This window comes from Parambassis ranga, chromosome 10 (genome assembly GCF_900634625.1).
Source record: "Parambassis ranga chromosome 10, fParRan2.1, whole genome shotgun sequence".
In the NCBI taxonomy this organism is placed as follows: Eukaryota; Metazoa; Chordata; class Actinopteri; family Ambassidae; genus Parambassis; species Parambassis ranga.
The window spans coordinates 10,561,073-10,585,545 of record NC_041031.1 but is presented as its reverse complement, the minus strand read 5'-3'; the positions used below and the strand labels follow the sequence as shown (position 1 = coordinate 10,585,545).

The following is a 24,473-nucleotide window of genomic DNA, read 5'->3' as shown; positions in this document are numbered from 1 at the left end:
ATGGGACGACGGGGAGAGAGCAAGAATTATGCTGCTGTCGGACGGCGCTGCTCCGCTATGAAGATACATTGATTCGGGGCAGAGGAAGAGCGGCGATATCCTCGCAATTTACTGTGAGAGCTTGATATAAAGTCTCTCTACTCTGCTTTCCCCCCAGGCCAGCGTCATGTGTCCTCCACTGCAGTGACTAAATATGGGCTTCCTCTGCTCCTAATATGGACATCTACGTCACGGCAAGAGGGTATAAAAGGAGCGGGGAAACCTCTCCGCTCAGAGAGAGCCCTGAGAGCCCACACGAGCAACTGTCAGAGCAGAGATAGATAGACAAACACATAGAACTCCCTAATAGAGAAATATCACAACAAAAGTAAAAAGTCAATTCAAAACAACATCCACCCAAGAGGGTTAAAACCTGATTGGAAAAGTAATTTAATACAAAAATCAACATTAATCTGTTGATAAATCTTAGGAAATGAGTACAAAGGACACATTTGTTTTTTTCTAAAAAGAAGAAGAAGAAGAAAAGTGGATCTTTACTCATCTCTGAGAGAAAAGGGGGAAATCAACAGGACAGCTGGAGAACAACAGCCACGGAGCAGAAAACACTATCATCGGCATCAGCAGAAGTGTGCAGCGCTCCCTGAGCTGGGCTAAGTGATTCCCTCCACCTGCACGGCACCACTCTGTGAGCGTGCACCCAGCCTCCCTGCACTTCACACCAGCCACCAGCGCAGCCTCAGCCCTGCAGCTTCAGCACCAGCAGAGGATGGCTGCAGCCAAGACCGAGATGATCCTCCCAGCCCTGCAGATCTCCGAGCCTCTGAGCTTTCCTCACTCCCCCATGGATAACTACCCCAAGCTGGAGGAGGTGATGATGCTCAGCTCTGCAGGGACACCGTTCCTCACTGCCTCCGCACCCGAAGGTGCAGGCTTTGGTTCTGGCGAGCCAGGAGAGCAGTACGACCACCTTGCTGGAGGTAAGACCTGGAGATTTGCTTTTTTCCCCTTTCTGGTTGTAAATGTTGCATCTAAAACTAAACTAAAGGTTAGATCACACTTTCTGAGCTACACAAGGAGTTAATAGAAATAATCAGTTATAACTTTTAAATTATTAATGCTTGCTTGATTAAATAATCACACTAACAGCTGATACGTTAAGAATGTGGCATATAGATTTATAGGTTGTAAATAAAATGATTTGATATATATATATATATATATATATGAATAAGAATTACATATGAATACAGTACATAACAAAAGAAAAACAACCTGAAAAATTTAAATGCCTGCAGTTAATACTATTTTACTGATACCTCTAAATACCACTCTGAGACACTGCTCAGTCACCGCATGCTTCTAGACACTCCTACAGCTCAATTCAAATTGCATTCCTAAAACCAGCTGAACTGCAGTTTCAGTAATCAATTGCCTCTGGCTCTGTGATGGGTTTTAAGAATCTGTGTATGCGTCTGTGCGCGCGCGCGCAGGAAGACGGAAAGTGAAAGAAAGATCGAGCGAGTGTGAGCGGATGAAAACGTGAAAGCTTGCACAGCAGCTCCTGTTGATATGTACAGCAGAGGCAGTTTCACTGAGTTGGGAGGCAAAGAGTTTAGTTGGAGGGTGCTTCTCTGCGTGGGCACCTGACTGATGTGTTACAAAAGAGACAGGTGACACGCTGTCCACCACTCTGGCAGGATTCCCCCTCCCTCCCTCTGGATATTGACACTTTGATTAATGTCTCTCCTTTCTTTGTGCTTTCCTGCAGATACGTTACCTGATATCTCCTTTAACTGTGAGAAGCCAGTGGAGCAGACGTACCCCACCCAGAGGCTTCCCCCCATATCTTACACAGGCCGTTTCACACTTGAACCTGCCACCACCTGCAGCAACAGCCTCTGGGCGGAGCCCATCCTGGGCCTGTTCACGGGTCTGATGAGCAATGTTGCTCCCAGCTCCAGCTCTTCCTCTGCTGCCTCACAGACCACCTCGTCCTCCTCGTCATCCGTTCCATCCTCCTCCACTTCCTCCTCTTCTACCTCCTCCTCATCTCAGAGCTCCAGTCTAAGCTCCTCAATTCACCATAGTGAGCCCAACCCCATCTACTCGGCAGCCCCAACCTACTCCAGCCCAAACTCTGACATTTTCCCTGACCAGAGCCAGGCATTTCCCACCTCAGCTGGAGGAGTGCAGTACCCACCACCTGCCTACCCCAACGGCAAGACCTGCAGCACAAGCTTCCCCGTGCCCATGATTCCTGACTACCTCTTCCCTCAGCAACAGGGAGAGATCAGCCTGGTGCCCCCTGACCAAAAGCCCTTCCAGAGTCAGTCGAGCCAGCCCTCCCTCACCCCGCTGTCCACCATCAAGGCCTTTGCCACCCAGACTGGTTCCCAGGACTTAAAGAGTGTCTACCAGTCCCAGCTGATAAAGCCCAGTCGCATGCGCAAGTACCCCACCCGGCCAAGCAAGACGCCTCCTCATGAAAGGCCGTATGCTTGCCCTGTGGAGACCTGCGACCGCCGCTTCTCAAGGTCTGATGAGCTGACTCGACACATCCGCATCCACACAGGTCAGAAGCCCTTCCAGTGCCGCATCTGCATGCGTAACTTCAGCCGCAGCGACCACTTGACAACACACATCCGCACTCACACTGGTGAGAAGCCTTTCGCCTGTGAGATTTGCGGACGCAAGTTTGCCCGCAGTGACGAGAGGAAAAGGCACACGAAGATACACCTGAGGCAGAAGGACAAGAAAGCAGAGAAGGCAGGAGCTGTGGTGGTAACAGCAGCGCCAGTGTCAGCTGCATCACCTGCCTCCAGCTACCCCTCTCCCATCACTTCTTACCCCTCTCCAGTGTCGTCTTACCCCTCTCCAGTGACCTCCTGCTACTCCTCTCCTGTCCACACTTCATATCCATCTCCTTCCATCGCCACCACCTACCCATCTGTGTCCATGTCCAGCACCTTTCAGTCCCAGGTCGCCTCATCCTTCCCTTCTTCTGTTGCGTCCAACATCTACAGCTCCCCCGTCCCCACCCCACTCTCAGACATGCAGACCACCCTCTCCCCAAGGACAATCGAGATCTGCTAAGACAGAGCAAAGAGAAAAAACTTTTTTGTCTCTCCGCACCTCTCCTTTGTTTTTTGAAGGGAAAGAAATCAGCATCAAAAGGACTTTGTTTTCTCCCTCTATAAGGCACTTTTCTGCTCCCTGTGCAGTGTTAGGTGAATCTTGAGATTTACCTGAAAGAGAGAAAAAGACACATGTCAAGGACTGGGCAAAGACAACAGAAGATGAAAAGGGATTTTTTTTCTGTCTCTGTAATACAGATGCAGCACTTCAAATAAATACGGGACTCCAGAGATAGACAGACAGCAGAATCCGGCACCGGTGCGTCTCTCTCTGCTGTTAGGTACACAGGAACCAAGAGACAGATTGCCAGCAGTCGTGGTGCTGAGACACGTTCACCCTCGCAGGCACTCATACAGTACAAAAGACATTGAATGATATACATAAGCTATCATATATGTATATTGTACATGTGCCATGTTTCGTTTTTATCATTCTTTGGTACCACTGATGTGAACAATTATTTGCATATTTGCATTGTATTATTTGAAGTGAGCAGGGCCATATTTTCTACATACTTTCTCTATTATGTAGTGATGATGCTGTGATACGTTTTGACATTGTTTAAAAAAAAGCACTTAAGTATTCAAGCATGAGTAAGAGTGATGTTAGTTTCTGTTTGTAAATATCATCCACTGGTACTATCTCTTTCTCTCTTTCTCACATGTGACATATCGCTTGGTTATATGGAAAAACAGAGAAAAGAAAAAAACATTTTGGAAATACAAAACAAAAAAGCAAAAAAAAAAAAAAAACATACAAACGCTCCCGTTATTTGGTGCCTTTTGTGAAGCCTTGCTGATGTTGTGACTCGGCTGAGCGTGCGAGAGAGAGAGAGGATGCACTGCATCTCGCCTTAAGGGTTGAGGGAATATTTTTGTTACAGAATGTAAGTCGTACTCAGAGGGAGGAAAAGGGACGAGCTATGAGGGCACCGCTTCATTTTATCAGAATGTAAGCAAAAAAGGATAAAAATTATTAAAGTATATTTTTGTAACTGTAAATATCCACATCTTCAAGAGCTGGAATGTTGAAGTTACCTACTGAGTAGGCATGGAATTTTTTTGTATGTTATATACATGCAGTTCATTATTTTGTGGTTATCTTTATTTTGTATTTGTGTTTGTTAAAATAAGTGACTGTTTCTGGCTTCTAAACACATTGAATGCGCTTAACTGCCAATGGGATATTTGGTGTACAAGATATCCTCCCAGAAATGAAATATAAATAAAAATATGAATATATATGTACATTTGATTTATTGTCTGACTTTTCAAGTATTATTATGATGGGTAAAGCCTTTATTTCATTACATTCTGCCCTCCATTTCATCATGTTCACTACGTGACATATCCAACGTCTTATAATTGAATGCTGTTTATCAGCAGATTTATATTTATATATAACATCACAGAAACCGTTAATTTAAAGGAAAATCTGCACAGCATGATCTTATGGAAATCCAATCGCTTTTCTCCAGCTATTAATGATAACACTAACGCATGATTCCCATGCCTATAAACACAGAAGATGAGGAGCTCTTATCTAGATCCAAGTTACTCTTGAAGATATTAAGCTTATCTACATTTTCATTTCATGTTAAATTTTATGATTTTACTACTGAAGAGTACACAGACATCCAGCAATGAGTGACGAAAAAAAGAAAAAAAATTCTATATGCTGGATATTTTAAACCAGCCGTGCTTAGACATGCACTGGGTTATTTTTGCAGGCTGCAGGTGAAACCCATCACGCAATAATTACCTTCTTTTCTGCAAATCGTTGGCGAGCTGCTGTCAGCTCATAGTGAATGAGCCGCAACAGACAATTGAGCAATATCCTTGTAGGTTAGTGAGAACTGTTGCATGGGAGCAGCTGAACAGACTGGCCCTGAAGGTTTAAATGCTGCTTTTCTGTGTTTTTTTCTTCTTTTTTTAAATTTTTTTTTCTAGCAGAATATAATAACAGCTTCATAGCACCATCATTATTCATCTGCCACTGTTCCCAAGGCAAAGAATTCTTGCTACATGTTTGGGTATAGAAATAACACAGCCTGGTTTTTTTTTTTTTTTTTAGCCTATGTAGACATAAACCCTCCTCTCCCTAAGCTTTGGAGTAATTTAGTGTTGTGAAACGCGCTAACCAAAATACTCACATATGCAAACACAGCTAAAATAGAAAGCAGGAAAACAAGCAGAAATGAGTGATGGAGGGAAAGGGAAAATAATCACGATAATTGGTCTCCTGATCTCAAATTTCCAAATTGGGTCTGATGAGCTGTGTGTATTTGTATAAAGGTGTGTGTGTGTGAATGTGTTTGCGCGTGCATGAATGCAGGTATTGCTGTGGAATATATGCATTAACAGCCTATAGAATAATACTTCCTGCTGTATGTCTGCATGCTGCGGCTTGTAATTGCATGAAATCTGCTGTGTTACCAGACTTTGTTCTTACTCTCTGTCTCCTTGTTAGAACTCAGCGTCCCTCACACACCCTCACACCTGCTGACAATGTGTGTGTGGTTTTCTGAGGAGCAGCTTTTAAGCTTATGATGAAGGCTACCTTACTCCTGGTCAATCCAAATACAGCAGTGGAACACAGCAAGCTTACAATGTGAAAAAAACAACCTCCAGTGGCCATTGGTCAAACGTCTTCATGTCCCATCCCTGCAACTGATGATGGCTACAAAACAGGAAGACAACAATAGTTCTGGGTGACATGTTTACATAGGTAACACCCTCCTTTGGCTGTGTGCTTATAGTGCATGTAAAATCCGCAGGTGAGACTCACAGAGGACTTATTGCAGACAGGAGAAATTTGTCTTTAACTCATGCTTTTCCTAAACCCAACTGAGTTATTCTAATCAAATTGTATCTAAAAACATAAAAACTTTAAATATAAAACCCAGTCTCCCAAATGAGTGTAATGTTACACCCATCATCCACCACTGTGTGGATTTTATCTGCTTCCATAACCCACTTTGTTGACCACACAACCACATATTCTTCATCCTCAGTTGACCTATATTTGATCAATTATGAAGATGTCTTAAATGTTGTGTGCACCACTGCTACAATGTTTTAACAAATCTACAAAACATACACACAAAAATACAGCAGCAGTGTGGTTGGTTTCCACACTGTTGCTGTATAGTTAAATCATCCTGATGTTTAAATAATAATGTTCTACACTCATTTTGGTCAAATCCTAACATTCTTTGTGCGGCTTAAAATTCTGAAATCTGCCATTTCCTGTCATTGTTTACAGCATTATTTTGGTCTCAGGCTCAAAATAAAAAGCCATTCAGCAGCTTTTGCATCAAAACTTTCTCACATTACCTTTTTTTAGGAAAGTCTTTTACTCAATTCAAAAGCCGCAGTCTGTGCTTCTCTCAGCCCTTTCTTGTGTTAAGAGACAGTATTTCACACAGAGGACGCTGTGGCCCAACTTTGTCACAGTCCACAGCCAAAATGCTAGAAGGACAGCAGGCCGGTATCATTGAAAGTATTAGGGAATTGTGCCTGTGACATCCTTTGATTCAAGGCTCTTCCTGACATATCAAAGCTCACGCGCTGGGCTTGTTCTGTTTAGGGAGGTGTGAGAGGAGTGTAAGAGGATTTGGGAGCACAGATGCGTTGTGGCTTCACTGTGTTGTAAGCCACAATGGAGCCACCTCACACCCCCGACGGGCTTCCACTTCAAGAGCCCTGCCTTTGTTCAAAAATGTATTTGTTCTCTTATTCTTTTTGGGAACTGTGTAAAACATAATAATAAAAAAAAAGAACTGGTAGCGACAAGAACCATTCTCTTTCTCTCTCTTTCTCTCAGCCCTCCATCCCACCTCTCCCTCTCCTCTCTCTCTCTTTCTGACGGTACCTCGATCTTCCTCTCTGATAGTGCATATTTTGCTAGAGATGCTAATGATCTCCCCCCGCTGTATTCTGATGCAAGGTCTGTCTACACTTTTCCCTTTCATCCACATACAAATGTGCTCTTATTGCCTCTTCGCCCTCGGGCCTTTTAAGATGCCTTTTTGAAATATGCCGTTTGATAAGCACATCATTGGCCAAGTCCCTGCAGTGATTAGAGCTCTCTTTAATGTGAGCCAGTTAGAGAGTGAATGAGGGGCTCCGAGGCCGGCAGCTATCCATTCTCCTTTGCCCTCACCCCTCGCCATCGCCCAGGTCACCTGGGAGTAACCCACGGTCTGGCGGGATGACCCAGAACTGAGTTTAGCATTGAGACGATGTCGGTCGTCTTCCATGTTTCATCTCCACATGGAGATAAGCACAGAAGGATTGACACTGGAGGATCGCCTTCATAGAGACATGCTAGTGTATGCTAGAAGGCTAGATTCCTGTACTTTATCACAGGAATGTGACAAGAGGACTGCTCTCTAATGTCTTTTAAATATGCTCCATTGATCTCATGTTCAGAGCCTCACTCTGCCTCACTGGGATGCTTTTTTTTCATATCTTGCCAAAAGGGAACGTGAGGCGGTCGTCAGGTACTATCCTGTTCTGCCTCTCGCTCTCGACACCTGTTGCGCCTTTTGGGATAAGTAGGTTATATATAAACTGCTTGATTTCCAACCTACTCACAGGTACATTTCACATAGATTGCAACATGTACACAGACAAGGTGTTCAGGAAATGTAGGCATGTTGAAATAAATAGTCAAAACTCTGAAAATGTAACAGACCTGGACAGAATGCAGCAACAGTCCGTGTCTCTTCAGACGTCTTCTCAGGTTACAAATGAAAAACAACTCAGATAAACTCTAAACAACAGATGCTCACTTTGCATCTGAAGACACACACAAGCACATAATAGATACTCAAGATGTCACAAATTTGTTCTCCATTTCTAGGTTAAGATGTGTGAATGTGCTGCATGTGTGTTTGCAGTGTACCTGTTCAAAACACACAAGATGTAAGAGCAGCACATCTCACAGGCATCTTTGAAATTATTTGCGGCACACAAAAGAGATTTTTTGACGTATCACTTCCACAATAATCTACAGGTGTCCTGGCAACTTTAGCTCTACTTAATAAGCCATGCTTGTTTGAAGTACATGGCTTTGAACAGACAACAAAACTGTGCATGCTTAAGTACCTCCAAATATGACACCTCTTCAACTCAGCATCAAGTACACTACAGCTTTACAAAAGGCACCTGGGTGGCTCTGAAATGCAAACAGGCCCTCATAAGGCTTTATGTGTCACGGCTAGTAAGTAGGCTTGAGTTGTTTTCTTTTCTGTCTGTGTGTCTGAATATCATATGCAATCCCTGAGCAGGGTCTGTGAGGCTGGGTAAATAAATGCAGTCATGCCTCTCAGACTTTTCCGTTTCTATCAGAGGGATGCATGTTGTGCAGCAGATGGCTTCTGACTGTGCATCAGATGCCTCTGACAGCACTGTGTACCTCCTAAATAATTATAACTGTAACAAAGAGAAAATGCGAAAAAAAACTGTTGCAGTTTTTAAAACAGCCAGTGGAGGGCTCCGCTCTGTGTAGGGTTCACCTTTGAGCAGATACAGGAAGCCATCTTGTTTTCTAGGCTGTTGTAATATAGAGTGGCTTACATATGTAAGTGTGGACTAGTGGAGATAATATTCTTTAACTACTAGCTCACGATCATCATCCATTAAATGTCCAATGGTCCTTAACGTGTGATCACCTCATTAAATGCCTGTCATCCCTTGACTGTTATCACCCCATTCAAGTATCATCATCAGTTGTATCATTACCTTAGGAGGCGCCATGTGAGTTCAGGAAGTAACAAAACTGTTTTTTTCCTACTATTTTGAATCTTTTGACCTGCTATTGTTTGCTGTTTACTTTATTTCTTTACGATTTACTTAGATTTAAAGGTAGGGTAGGAGATTTTGAAAACTCAGTGACAGTCAGCCAGATTTAGAAAGACACATGCAAACACATGCCCCTTTCTCTCGGAGCTCACCCCGAAGCCATGCCTCCCAACCAGTCTGTGACTTCGGCCATCATGCACCTACCTCTCTGGTGTGCGCAGAGCAGGAAGAGAGTGAGAACCAGCCAATACGCCACAAAGGGGCACCTCGTAGGATTGGCTGATGTTTTTAGCGTTTTATAGCTTCCACAGATGATTTCATATTCTTTGTTTTAATGAGAAACTGCTGAACTAATTGGTTGCTATCGGATTGTAAAGAGAAGTAATTTAACAAAAAGTGCATCAGAATGAAATCTCCTACCCTACCTTTAAGCTCAAAGTACTTGGTTAGGTTTAAGAAAAGAAAGAAATCATTGGCCTGTAAATGCTGGCCACTGTCCACTCAGTTATAGTTATTTCATTATTTCAGAATGTACAAGTAATTAAGAGCACTACTTTTTCCTCATTTTGGACTTTCTTATCCATTTATTCCCTGTTAAATATTACCTCTTTTGTGGCATATTTAATTTCACATAAAGCAGTACAGATGTATTTTAGAGCCACTAGCTTTGCTTGAACTGCAGTTCAACAGTTCAGAACAACCTCACGGTTGTCACAACAGTCCAGATTAGAGGTGAGAGCTGCAGCGCCGTGAACGTGTGTGTCTGCAGGCTTTGTGACAGAACACAACTCCAACCAAAATTACCAAATACAGTTTGGCTTTTACTTCCTGGCTGTTGGGGAACTTGCATATTTTTTTAGGTGCAGCTTTGCTACAGGCTGACATTACAGCAACAAAGTGGGCACATAAACAACTAACCGACCAGCCGTGATCAGATCAGGGCATCCTGTGTCTCACTCAGATACATCAAAAGCTGACAGAGACGGCACCCGTAACAGAACATCTGTGTCTCTCTCTCCACCCTCCAGATGTGCCCTGCAGTGACTTCACCACCTGTCATTCAAAAGGCGGAGGCCAGGTGTTTGCTCCAACACCACAGCCACCTGTTCTGATACACTACACACACTGCACACAGCGCTGTGTGTGTGTGTGTGCTGCTTTTCCACAGAACATCAGCACTGACTATCACTTAATCTCACCCAGTGAAATTGGTCTGTGCACAACAAAAAATAATCCCTAACCCACTTATTAGGTAATACCTGTGGAATGAGTCAATAATTATCTGTTGGAGAATCTACACCCATTGCTTGCCCAAGCCCTGAAGATAATAGAGCAGCAAAGAGAGTTATCTTTGTGCTGGTGTTTTAGAGTTTTGACTCGCATTGACAGGGTGTGCAGTGACTGCTGTGCTTTCATAATGCAGCACCAGGTATTACAAAAGCAGTGCTAGTCATCTGGCGGCTGCTAAGCCTCATTTTAAGGCCAGGGCATAATCACATATAAAAAAAATCCTGTGAGGATAGAATATAATTTTAGGTTAACAGGTGGCAAGTGTGTGTGTGAGGTAATGTACATGTATATATGTGTGTCCGTTTATAACACATGTACCTATAGGCAGAAGCCGTAAGGTGTTATCAGTCTCAGGGGTGACAGCACGGCATGATCGCGGGGGAGTGGGAGAAGTGAGAATTGGGGAGGAGGAGGTGGATGTGTATCATCATCTGGCCAGGTTTCCTCTCCCACCCCCTCACTACAGCTGTCCTCCATGTCTGATGAAAGCCTTTGCACTGCTATATTTGTCCCTCAGTGATGAGGTGGAACTAATGGCCACTTTCACACCAGCTGATGTCATCAGTGTGCAGGAGGGTGGGATACCTGCTGGGAGCCTCTGTGGTCCACACATTATATATATATATATATATATATATATATATATATATATATATATATATATATATATATATTATTTTAAATGGTCTCAGGGGAAAATCATTTAAAGATCTCCCAATGTTTGAAAGAATAATTTGACATATGGTATGTTGGTGCTAGTGAGGACAAGACAAGAGGCTGGAGACAAAGTTGAAGATGCCAACAACCAGTAAGCCAAACTGGTACCAGGTAAGACTGAGTCTCATATCAGTAAGAGGGGATTATTTTACAACATGTACAGGTCCCTTAATGTAATCTAATTTTCTGCTGATTTACTGTAGATAAATATAAGTCTAAACAATCTTCTCTCTCTATGTCTGTCTCTCCTTGTCTGCCAGCCCAACAGCTAGTTAACACTAAGCAGTGTGCACTGTGGCAAGCCGAGCACAGCCACATCTCTGTCACATCCACACCGTTAGGTCCTCATTTAGGGCCTGTGACTGCATGCAGTGGCATGTCAGCATCTGTCAGCTCTGTCAAGTATGTATGTAGACTTTTTACGCTTCCTAATGTGAAACAGTTGACAGGTTATTACTGCCAAAGTGATGTCATGAGCCTTGACCACGGCTGCAACCCAACTTTAACCCAGGAAATTTTTGGCACGGTGCTCAAACACTTTGACAAGGTGATAAAAAAAGCAAAGTTTTCTAACACCGTGGAAGCTGTACATGTACTGTATCCATGCAATTGGGTTTCCATTAGGATACATCTGTGATCAGATCATAAACCCAGTATGCTTTCAACCTTAGCAATCCTTTGGCTATAAATACCTCAGATGCCCCCTCGGTGAAATTACCCCTTCATCCGCCCTGCCTCCTCCTGCCTTCTATCATTTTGCTCCTCTAATGTACGTAAAAACCGCCAGTAATGGTGCTAGATTACAAAGAGTGCACATAGCATGTGTGTGTGTTTTTTTACAGCTCGGAAATATCCCTGCAGTTAAGTGTAATTCACACAAAGAGGGCCACACATTTGACCCATACACATGCACACAACAGGCCTACACACAGACGTCTCCACACCTCAGGGTGTGAGTGTGTGTGCATGTGTGTGTGTGCATTTAGCTGTACACTGCTGCTTAATAGAGTCCTCCATTGTGAGTAATGACCCCAGCTCTTTTCTGTTATTCTATCCAGACCAGCGGGCTAAAAGCTGCTGTGAGGATGAGAATAAGGGTCTCGGTCTCTCTCTGTCTCCCTCTCTCCCTCTCTCTCTCTGTCTCTCTCTCTCTCTCTCTCTCTCTCTCTCTCTCTCTCTCTCTCTCTCTCTCTCTCTCTCTAAGGCAGTAAAATGAGGAGAATTTGCAGTTAAATGAATGGTTGTTTACCCGCTGTGTTGTTGCCAAACACACTTCATCTATCTTCCTCTCACATTACTGTTTTACCTTTGACATGCAGCATCGCTTTTGTTTCTCTATATTTTCTTTGCATCCACACATTACACTATGTTCAACCTCACAACTGCAACTGAAAATCTGACGCACTATACACATTATGAAGAAATTGTCCAGAGGCACATGACAGCAGGATAGCATAGCGTGTGTGTGTGTGTGTGTGTCTGTGTACCTATGTTTATTTGTGAGTGTTTGTGTCTGTAATTCACAGCCTGTCTGTCTAGTATCCATCCTTTTTCTGTCTGCTGCTTTTCCTTATTGTATGATTGTGTGTGTGTTTTTGTGTGTGAGAGAGAGCGAGAGATAGCTGATCGGAGCGCTTACTGTTTAGCAGGAAACATCTGTGTGTGTATCGTCTGGTTGCAGTTAAAATGTATCGTAAAATGCACAGATGTCTGATCAATAAGCAATGAAGCAAGATCCCACAACGTGGTTTCAGCCACTGACTGGAAAGTGTCAGAGTTTTGGCACCTGTTTTCACAGCTTCAGCAAAGGGAAAGCGAGGATGAGAGCCAACAGGTCAAACACAGCAAAGCTAAAGGAGGAAAGCTCCAACACAGCAAACACATGCCTTTCTAAACTTTGCTGAAAAGGTCATAAAACCGCAAAATAATAGCAACATTTAAAAAAAAAAAATTTTCAACATGTTCTCTCACGTGCAACAGAGTAAGTTCATTGCTTACAAAAGTCACAATGACATATGGTCATGGCTAGATAAATAAACATGTAATAAATAATAGAATAGAGTAATAAATAATAAAACAAACCTCTCGTATTGTCTATTCATCTTTGGGTCAATTCCTCTGATCTACATTTTTTATTACAGGTTAAGATGTCAACAAAAAAAAGACAGATTCTAGGAAAAGAATCACAAAATCAGTCAATATATCTGTGATATCATGCTACATCTCTAAGTGTAGTAGTGGACAAAGATTCTTCTTCTGGGAACCATGAATACAATTTTTAAGACAATCCATCCAACAGTCACTGAAACTGATCAGCCTGGACCAAAGCAGTGAACCAAGGGAAAACACTGGTGAGGCTAAAAGGACATAAACTAATGTGTGGCCTGCTTTAACACACAGTCAGAGTAGATGCAAACTGACAGTTATATACACACTGTATATGAAGATTCCATCCAGATGTTCACCATTAACTCCTGAATCACTGTACTAATAGAGCAACATGTCACATTCTTGTCTGCGCTGTGGTTTTACTGACATTAGTGCCGAATAAATGCTGACCTGTGAAGTGTCTGCTACAGCAATAAGCCACTATAGCTGCAGGCTGCGCAGGGAGCAGAGCACACAGACACACAGAGGGAGGGAGGGAGGGAGGGAGGGAGGGAGGCAGGGAGGGAGGTAGCGCTACAGCTGAAACCAGAGAGCGGGCCTGGCCCATCCCAGCCGGCGGCCCACCACCACCCCTGCAGCCGCCTTCAAGCCTTCATGCGATCCTCTCGCCAGAAGCCAACCAGCAAAGGAAATGTCAGTCTTCTAGCCGACCAGGAAACCTCCATGCCCAAACAAGGAGCTTCCTGGCCTGACACAGCTCTTCCTGTGGGCTATGTAAGGACTTTCCTGCTCTTTTCCTTCTTCTCTCTCTCTTTTCTCTCTGTGTGTCTCTCTCTCTCTTGCTCTGTCTCCCACTCTTTTGGCAGGCTGCCCTCGGCAAGCAGCCTAAGTGCCTAAGCCTTTTTTCCCTTGCCCTCTCACTAGGTGTGTGTGTGTGTGTGTTTACATCCATCCATTGTCAGATAATGGAGCATGTTGCAACACAATCAAAACATAGAACCTGTCAACAGTATGTAGATTAACAAAGTTTCCATTTCTTGCTCTCTGTTCTGTTTTACAGCCCACTGAATGCGTTACAAAAACCACAGCTCAGGGTGGAACATTATGCAAACTGTAACTGTAACATAACTATAATTTTAGGAGACACTTGTTTTGACTGAGTTTCTGCCCACCTGTTGATGTCTGGGACACAAAAACCATGTCAGAGTAACAGAGCAGCCTATAGTAAACTTTAAGAAAACACTGTATTGATCCTTTAAATCACACAGAAAGATCTTTGGCTAATGGTACAAAAGGGTGTGCATTTCACAGCAAAATCATATGAGTTCATATTATTAAGAGCTATCTAGGTCCAGTGTCTTGTGTCTTCTCATTTGGAGCTGATGTCATTTCCAGGCTGGCTTTAACAGGTTTTAGTCATAGCCTGCAATAAACTATTGAAGAATATAACTTGTTGATCTGTGACTAAGCACACTTGTTATGTTGTCACCATGAACTTACTTGTGTGACGTATGAATTCTGGCAGGGTAGTGCTGTTTCCACTGTGAGTTGTACACTCCACAGAAATGACCATATCAACATTTAAACTGCAGATCTATCAAGCTTCCCATTGCATTTGGTCATACCAAGAAGACAGTACAGACTGTGACCACAATCTTTCTGACCCTTTCCTAAACCTAACTGACTGTCAGCCTTTATACCACCTTGTCCAAACAAGCATACTGTTGCACAGGGAATCACAGACAACTGACCTGCTGTAGCATACTTATGAGAGGACATGTTACCATCATGAGAAGACCATCTGGGTATACTCACAGTGCACTGCATGATGTCAAACCTATCAGTGGGAACTCAAAATAGTGAGAGCATGCACAGAAGAACAGGGAGATTCTCTCCATGTGTCAGACTTTGTAAATACTTAATTTATCTGATTATAGATCACAGGTGGAGCACTGACCTACAATATTGTTCTAGTATATTTTTCTTTTACTTTAACAAGGCGGGAAATCATTTCTTTACAGTTCTCTCACACCTAGAATTCACGCTCTGCTACCACAGCAGTATGTGGCACTGTATTTATCTTACAGCTGTAGTTAGCTGCGAGTGGTGCATTTAATCTGTACTACTTTCAATTGTATTCAGACGTGGGAGTGGGAGCACAGGGTTGCCTCGCTGTATCCGTATCTTTTAGAAAGCACAGCAGGCATCCTACTGTAATATTATCTGATTTATGGGGGGGTGGGTTGTGAGTGAGAGGCTTTGCAGCTCAGAGCAGGTTGGCAGCATGTATCAGCTGTACAAAATAGAGGCCTTTTCTTCTTTTGAAATACATCACTGCAAATAACAGGCCTAGATAGATAGATGGATAGATAGAGTGTCTGTGATGCAAGGCATTATTTGGCCTTGATTTAAAGGTGCGACATTGTTATGCACAACACCGTCTATACCGCCCTGAATAGCCAGGCTCTTTACAGTTAAGTGCTCATATACAGTTAGCAGGTCTGCTGAGATGTTAATCACCACCAGCTATTGAACAACTTCCTGCCAAGGATAGCAGCATCAATGCTTGTCTGGATAGTTTGTGGAAATATGTAACAGAAAGCAAGAGTATGTTTCTGCCTACAAAGAAGAAGAAACCCATAAAAAGGGACTTTATGTGGCCTTTGAAGACACTTCTGCTACAAAGCACCACTGACCTCAAAACATTTATAAGTAGTAGTGGAGGAAGTAAACAGGCCATAGACGCCGCCTCCTCTTAAAACCTCAGCGATGACACTTTGTGAGAATAAACAGATTAATTGAATTCCAAAGGGGAAGAATTTCTTTTGATCTGTGCAAATTGATTTTAACAAAGTAGTTACATTTTGCAAAATGCAGCTGTCGGAAGCATCAAAGCTGTTAAGATTTTGTTCTTGTGGTTTGACAGGACGTTAGCTATGCTGTTACAACACCTTGGAAGGCATCACCATCATCACTCTTTATCTCTCTCTCTCTCACACACACACACACACGCACACACGTTGACGCTCACATACAGTAACATGAATTCTCTCATATGGCTGCCTGTCTTGCAGCAATTACATGATGTGCGGTAATTGCCAGTCTCTGAAGCGGGCTCTTCAGACACACTTCAAAGGGAGCGGAGCGCGTCCACGGACGCAATTAACAAGATCAACGGAGCCCAGATGAGCTGGCGGGCCCCGCGCTCCTCTCCCCATTGTTCTCATTTTCACTCTCATTAGCGAGTACGCGGTGGGTGGGGGGGTGGGATGGGTTGGACACCTGCGGAAAAGCGGGGTGCACCGGTGTACGGCGCGCGGAGAGAGAGGGAGAGGTAGAGTGACACGGAGGAGCCAACACTGGCGCAGCGCAGGGACACTGGTGTTAATGATGGTTGTCTAAGCTACTGAAGGGAAGGGCGCAAACAGCCAGCTGTGGGTGTCGAGGCATGTGAGGAAGTGGAGCCAACAAACAGAGGTGTGTGTCCCTTTGTGTGTGTGTGTGTGGTGCACCTGGGAGAGGATATCACCACGGCAACTGGATTGAGGCTGTCAGTGCACCGGAGAGGCTGCAGCTTCTTCTTCTTTTTTTTTGTTACGCACGCACACACGTGGACTCACACACTCTTAAAGCACACTCCAGATAAGTCAGCCTTGTCTGATCTGGCCCGTGAACATCTCTACTGACACCTAGAGGACATTAGACGGAAACAGACAGACGGATAGACGTCTGCGCGCACACGGACAGACAGACAGCTCTGGAGACCGTAGCTGCGCTCTCCAATGTCATTTGTGAACTGAAACTCGTCAGGAATTTGATACTTTTCCACATTTCCCTTGTGAAATTGATCATCAGAGTTGTTTGGGATAACAGGAGCTGATCCTGAGTGTTGGAGACAGTTGATGTATGTGGTGATACATCACTGTTCATCAAAAGCTCAGCAAAAACTCCATCCTTCACTCATCTGCCTTTATGGTCGACCAGCCACTCTCCTCCAGCCCCCTTAAGATCTGAATATTACATCTCTGTGGCACCAATTCAATTTCTTCAAGCAATAAACCAAATGAGTAAATATATGGTACACTGCAATGCATTCTCCACCACCAAAGGGGAAAGCATTTAACTTCAGTTGTTGTATTCTTTCAAAGTTGGATTTCCTGCCGTCTAGACCACTTTAGTGTTTTTATTCGAATGCAGCCTGGTACGCTTGTAAAAGCCTATTGGTTTGAGCTTTTAAGAGAGCCTTTCATTTGTTTCTCCTGAATGTTTAATGCTACGAGGCACAGTGGTGCATAAGACTTCAAAATGTGTGTGTGTGAGTTGATTGCTAAAGTGTGTCACATGTTAGCAGCAAGCCGGTCAACTTTTATCATGCAGAGGTGCATTAAAATACATTACTGCCATTCTGCTCCGGAGTACCTCTGAGATAAATGGACGAGAGAGAGATGAGGGGAGAGTAACCGCACCAAGCTGACACTTTTTCAGCCGTTTCCATCCACGTTGTCTCTCTGCTATTCAACGTGCTACAATCTTCAAGCAAAGGCAGGAACGGGTGTCACTTTTCACACAATAGCAAACTGGATCAAACATTTTAGTGTAAATAGCAGACAAACGACATTAAAACATCTAATTCTGACCAGCCAGCCTGCCCAGACCGCAAGCGCTCCGTGCCAAACCACAAGAGGACAAAGAAGGTGGGGGAACAGGGACCATTGGTCGGCTGCAGTTTCAAGAAGACTTCACAGAAAAAAAAGACTGTTTTTCTTGTACATGCTATTGTTATTGTCATTTGGCTTTTATAAGCTGGAGTGAAAAACTGCTTGTGTGAAAACAAGGTATTAAAACTGTTGGATGTGTTTCTTCTTGGCAGGCCTGTTGACGGTAATAGACCGAGCTAGCTATAGTTGGCTGCCTGGCTGTGATTTGTACAGCAAAGGCAAGTGCTTTAGTACAAATTGTACTGTGCGGCACAGAGTATAGAATGTGCAGCGTTATTCTGGCTGCTTAAGGCAGTGTAAGAAAGAAAATCTTGGCTGATGTACATACACGTTCCTGCCCATGTGCAATTCAGACACATACACACACATGCAGGTGCACATTCACACACACACACCATCAAACCGCTTTTGGCTGGTACAGATACGCGACATACAGCACAGTTTGGTAAATGTCTGTCTCTGCAGCTTAGCGAGAAAGAGAACACTGTGTGAATGTGTGTTTACATCTCAACTCCAATGCTGTGAACTTCGTTTCACAGCGGCCAGATGGAGATTTAGCAAGTGAACATGCGCACCACAGAGATGAAAATACACATAGTGAAAAGGACTAAAAACAGTCTTGCCACTCTAATCAGGACTGACTGACTGCGGCTTTTGCAACAGAGCAGAAATGTTGTTCAGTTACAAGGTTTTGGAAACTCAAGTCATTGAGCAGATGGACCGTCATGTCCGCTCAAAGCATAAACCACAATGTCTCCAACCATGATAAATCAATCAACTTAATCACTCATGAATTTGCAAATTAGAAAACAAGACAAAAATCAGAAGTTGTGTAAAAACAGGAAGAAGAAAAAAGAAGCTAACAAACATTTTTTTTATTACTTAACAGAAACAACGTCCAGACAGATGCAGAAAAACAAAGGTTTTGAGCCACATCCCATCCGAAAGTGGGATGTGTGTCTGTACATAGATGGGAGTGGCCATGATTGTAACAGGACCAGGAGGCAGACAGACAGAGAGTGCGCCCCGACTTTAACAGGGCCTGTGTAATTATGGTCAACCACACTCCCCACCGCCACCTTTATTTATAGGGTTGCAAACACACTGGGGCTTCAGAGTGCTTTTCTCCACGCATTCCAGCGCATTGGGACTTTTTGGAGGGGGTTGTAAACAAATGATATTTTAAGTTGACTGCTAGGGGCTGGGATTGCTTTCATGTGTGTGTTTTCTCGGTTTAAAAGAAACATTAGATTGGTGAGACAGAAATATGTGCTTGACATTTCTAAGATTTTCCAATATGTCTAAATTTTCACCAGAGCTTCAAGCATAGAAGTCCGTCCACTGGTCTGCTTAAGAGTGCCTCTCCTTGTTGCCCGGCTTTGACGCATAACTTTGATCAAGATGCAAAGTAACTAACGTTAACTAACTCCGACAGAGCTCATCAAAGAAACATGTCGTTGAGGTTTGGTCAGAATCAATAGGGACAGATGGCCGCTGGTCACAAACCTCTAAGGACAGCAGACCTGTTCACACTGTAGCCTTTAGGCATGAGCCGCAGCAGCAGAAGCCAGCCGTCACCTTAGGGACGCAGCAGAGCGGAAGTGAACAGACGTGAGTTAACATGAAGAGAAAAGGGGAAACACATGAATGTAAACTGGTAGCTGGCTGTTTTTCCACTGGGCAGCAGAGCACTTCCAGCTCGACCTCTCTTTTTCTTTTAGCTTTGTGCCGGTCGAGCACATCTGCTGCACAACTGAAGGAAATGTTAAATGTTCAGGATATCCTGTTGCAATGAAACTCCAGGTTGAATGAAAGAACGGAGTGTGGGCTGTAGAAGGGGGGAGCTCATGTGTAATGCCTGTCAGTGGACACATGACACAGTGCAGTGAGGAGCCTGCTGAGGACCCCTTTGGAACACAGCAATGTGCATGTGTGTGAGAGAGATATGGAGTTCAGGGGGCTCATATTGAGTGCAGGTGCGCTGTGAGAGCCTGAGATGGAGGCGTGGTTATAAGATGTGAACAGAGAAAATTAGGGGCTTTGATGAAAACCTAATATGTCTGTGATTATGGTGAGTGTGTTCATGCATGTCTGACATATGCTGGGCAGGAGCACCCTGGTGTTCTTTCTATCCATCCATCCATCCATACATCCTTCCCCCAAACCATCATCCTTCCATCCTTCCATCCATCCCCCAATTCTTCCATCCATCCATCCATCCATCCTTCATATTAAAAGGGGAGCGACAGAGTTGGAGATATGGGTTCATCAGTAAATCACTTAGTATCAGTTTGCTCTCCTCAAACTGGTGGCATCTCACCTCGGCCAGTGAGCTGGATAATTGATGGAACTTGAAAAGATTTCATGTGATATCAACCTCCCACGCTCACACACACACACACAATCACCCCTTCACAAGCCCTCTGAGGGCCGGCACTTTCATTCTTGCAAAGGTATAATTTTCCCTGTAATTCACTGACAGAGCAGCTGACCCAGCTGTAACAAATGCTCCTCGGTATTTAGACCTTGTGCACCTTTGTGTTGTAATGCTGCTGCTGCTTTTGCTGCTACGCAATTCTCACTCAGCTTTGTGCGGCAAATGTGTAAAAAGCATGCACAAGGTCTCTATAGAACCCAGATGGCTGACAAATAGGGAATCACATGAGGCACAGATAAACAGAGGAGAAAAAGAGGAGGAGAAGGAGGCTTCTCACAATAACAAGCAGCGTGTCGTGCAGTCTTTTCTCAGTGGTTGTGTTTACCCTCGCTCAGTCCTCCAGGGGTAATTTGGGAAAAGGAAGAGAGACAGAAAGTTAGACAGAGCACAGAGAGACCAAAACTAGCAAATAACTGTCAGGAGGCAGCCTGTCTCCTTCAATGTTAGGTGTTTGCACTGACATACACACAAAGGCAAGTACACAGCGGCATGCTAATACATCAGTGCACGCACATACAACACTTTATCTATTTCCAGATATGCACTCTCAGAGTTTTAAATACTGTACATGAGGATTTGCTTTGTTATCATCCTTTGGCAAAGAGCACTTAACAATGAACCTTCAAATTTAAGCATCAGTGACAATATCTCACGCCCATCCATCACTCTCTGCTGGCTCACACAACTGAGAACAGATTCACACCCTCCACTAGCCTGCTCTTAACCAGCAGAAGGATGAGAAAATACCCAGACCAGGGGTAGTGGTGGGGTCAGGCCTCTGCTGGCAACTTGGTCCAATCTGTGTGTGAGCATGTCAAGGTGACATGGGGGGCAGGGGGGAGGGGTTACTCCTTGTTTCCACAGAGAGACACTGAGTCCAGGGTCAATATTGACTGTCAACCATCCGTGAGCTTGGCTGGACACCGCTTGACTCTTTAGACTTTATTTCATTCTACTTTTACAGGGGCAGAGGCAGTCAAGGGGTGGGGACTGAAACCACACACACTCACACACACACACACACACACACACATCAGTCTCAACCTGCCATCTGGAGAGGACAGGCAGGTACGAGGAGGCTTTAAGGTGAACTGAGTAGGAGTTGCAGCGGTTTGGGCAAAGTGACAGAAAAGGTGACAGGGAGAGGGAGAGTGAAATGTTGGAATGGGATGGAAGAAAGGGGATGCAGTGAAATGTAAAATGGGATTATAACAGCATCACTGAGGCCTCTTATATTTGTTTTAACTAGACACGGTCAGGCCATCTCGGCTGCCCATTTGTCTTTTGGAGTGGTGGACAAGCATGAATTGGCAAGCCCCCGTACCCACCTTTCCTGCACACACACACACACACGCTGTATTGTGGATCCAAATCCGTCCCAAGCTCACACTACAGTGTTGTAGTCAGAGCTGACACCTCTGAGATATGGCCCATAATGGTCTGCTCTCACTGGCAGAACGACAGAAGGAGCAGCCCTGGGCCAATAACAATACTACATGAAAACACTGCAGACACTACCACAAACCAGCACCACTCAAGGGGAACTATGCTATGGCTATACTGGTATATAACAGTCAAGATTAGGGCTTAACTTTAAACATAAAACATTGTCCGAGAGCATACCCAGGTATTCAAAATAAAAACGGACACGCTCTCTGGACATCCTCAACCCTGATCTGTAGGCTTTTTATAAATTTGTTCAAGTCACGGCCAACCAGGGCAACTCAGACTAAACAAGTGGTCTGCTCGCAGCCTCGTGGGACACTGCTCGCACTACATGACAGAACACAGACGAGGCACATAAAGACAAATCAGATGTTGCCAAATTTATCCATTCAAGAGAATTCTGGAGATTTCAAGAGAGCCGGAAATATCCAGTGTGATAAATGATAAACTCTGGTGCTTTGTTTATGTTTCGTACCATTTATAAACAAAAAAAATTGAAAAAAATGAGAATAGATAGAAGGAGGGAGAGTAAATGGTGGATAAAAAAGAGGAGTTTGGATCATCTTGGAGAGACTGCTCCTTTGTTCTGTTGCATTAATCTGCTTCTTTCCATTCCCCTGCTTGTTCTTTTGATCCACTGTTGGATCATCCCCTTGATGATTCACTAACAGCAAAAGAAATTAAATACATTGGATTGACGACCCACTCCCCCCCTCCCTTTTTCCTTGCCACCACTGCCTCCCTCCTCATCTCCATCCACCCCTCTTCTCCCCGAGGCCTCCATTTCTTCAATAGATAAGCGGCGGATCCGTTCTTTATCGCTTCACTCTCCATCTCTATCCTTTTCCCTTCGTTCTCTTCTTCCCTCTTTTCTGTTTTTTCCTTCTGCGCTGTGTTTAATCCCAGCCTTGCGGTGGATGCATGTCAGAGATGTAATTCTATTGTTTAACATGCTCTTCTGAGCCCCCCCACTCCACCCCGAGCTCAGTCACTCCCGGGGCCACATGCATATTCATCAGCTATCAAAAACAAAAGGCAGATCACATTGTTTGTCATGTACCGCAACTAGTGCTATTCACTTCTCTCCCTTCTTTGCTGCTTCTAGAGGATTAGTGCATGTTAAACATATCTCAGACACACAAATCCTAAGTACCAACATATAGACATTCAATCAGAGAAAGAGTTTTCTCAACACGCAAGCCAAAGCTCCTTATGCTACTTTCTCTTGTGTGCGAATATTGGGAAGTCTGGGGAGAGCAGTGATGATAGTTGCAGGCAATAAACAACAAAAACAGATTTTAAAGTGATGTAGGAAAGGGGGTCAGTTATGCAAAGGGACGTGTATGGCTCTGTGAGACTGTAGGCCATTCATCAGGCAGACGGAGCCTGAGTGAGAGTCAGTCCTCAGGTCCTGCTACAGTCTTCTGGGTGATGTCCAGGATGCACCGGCACACAGCTCCAGGTTCCAGGCTCCAGGGCTCCAGGGCCAGACAGATGTAAACATGGCCTGACCGCACACAGAGGCGCAGTGCCAGCCTGTCCTCACCTCACACATAAACAGCCAAGGAGGCCACACTGTGGGCCAGGGGACAGACAGCACTGAAATTGGCTGGAGGCAAAGAGGGGAGGGATGGAAGAAGGAGGGTGGTGGGGCAAGGAAAGAAAGCAGAGGAGCATGAGTCAATGATTTTATGCTTGTTAGCAGTTTGTCAAAATCTGTGGCATAAAGGCTCACATGCATTGTATACATTGCATTCTTCTCATTATTTGCAGTTCCTAATTGCGGTTCATGCCACCAGCGGGGTGTGCATTCGGGTGGATTTGCTTAGATATCTTCTCCACCACCCTGTCGTGACAGATGCGCCGGGCTCCTCAGCGCCTTTTTTGATTTATGCGTCAGGACAAATATGGGTCAAAATGAAACATCCAACACGGTGGCTTCTTCTTGCTTGTTCTTCTTTCTTCTTTTTCATTCCCTTTGCACTTTCTTCTTTTCAAAGCACGGCTCAGCGGGACTGTGTGACTCTGCTGCACCACAACCAGGTTGTGTGTGTATGTGTGTACGTTTGTGTGATGAGACGTGACAAGCGCCTTCATCCTCCCCTCAGACACAGCATTCCACAACGCTGTGCCACTCGCTCCATGTGGCGCGCTTTTCATCTTTCCTCCACCCGTTCCTTCTTCTTCTTCTTCTTCTTCTTCTCCTCTTCTTCCCTCTTCTTGCTCTTCTTCTCTTTGCTCTCACAGGTGGAAGAAAGGCGAACGGAGGAATGAAAGGGACAAGATTCTAATTAGAGGAGGAGGCTGAGACAAAAGCAGGGGGATAACGAAGGGAAGCAACGATAACACATGTAAAACACAAAGCCTTAATCTTAGAGAGCGTTTGGAGGGATCTCTCATTTCTCTCCCTCTACAGTGAAAGCGAGGCAGGGGGGTTGTGTGTATGGGAACACGAGGGGATAGGATGTGATTATGAGCACGGAGCTGACAGACAGATAGATTGGCGTGTGTGTATGTCTGGATATGTGTGTGTGTGTGTGTATCCCCACAGGGCCTTCAGCTCCCTCTGCTCACAGAGACCAACTTAAAAAAAAACACAGCCATGTTTAAAACAAGCAGGCAGTTGTACTTTTAGCATTGTTTACTTATTTGGAGCGCAACAAAGTGCCAATTTATTTAAGTAACTAGATCTTAATTCAACAGCCGTGAAGAAGTTTCATGGATAACATAAGTTGCTCAGCTTTGTGAGGCTGTCATAAGCGAAGCAAAGAAAATATCAAGCCCATAAACCTGAATGTAATTTGATTACTTCCT

At 44.3% G+C, this 24,473-nt stretch overlaps 1 protein-coding gene across 1 annotated transcript; it reads left to right on the top strand.

Annotated features, from left to right (window-relative positions):
• Nucleotides 1-260: 260 nt before the first annotated feature.
• egr1 (early growth response 1) lies at nt 261-4,099 on the top strand. Its single transcript, XM_028416570.1, has 2 exons — nt 261-977; nt 1,769-4,099. The coding sequence occupies exons 1-2, from the start codon at nt 767-769 to the stop codon at nt 3,091-3,093; spliced, it is 1,536 nt and encodes a 511-aa protein (XP_028272371.1). The 5' UTR covers nt 261-766; the 3' UTR covers nt 3,094-4,099.
• The last annotated feature ends 20,374 nt before the right edge of the window (nt 4,100-24,473 follow it).

Coding starts and splice junctions, on each gene's coding strand:
- egr1 (XM_028416570.1), top strand. CDS start 767: ATGGCTGCAGCCAAGACCGAGATGATCCTCCCAGCCCTGCAGATCTCC. Junction 978..1,768: donor GTACGACCACCTTGCTGGAG/GTAAGACCTGGA, acceptor GCTTTCCTGCAG/ATACGTTACCTGATATCTCC.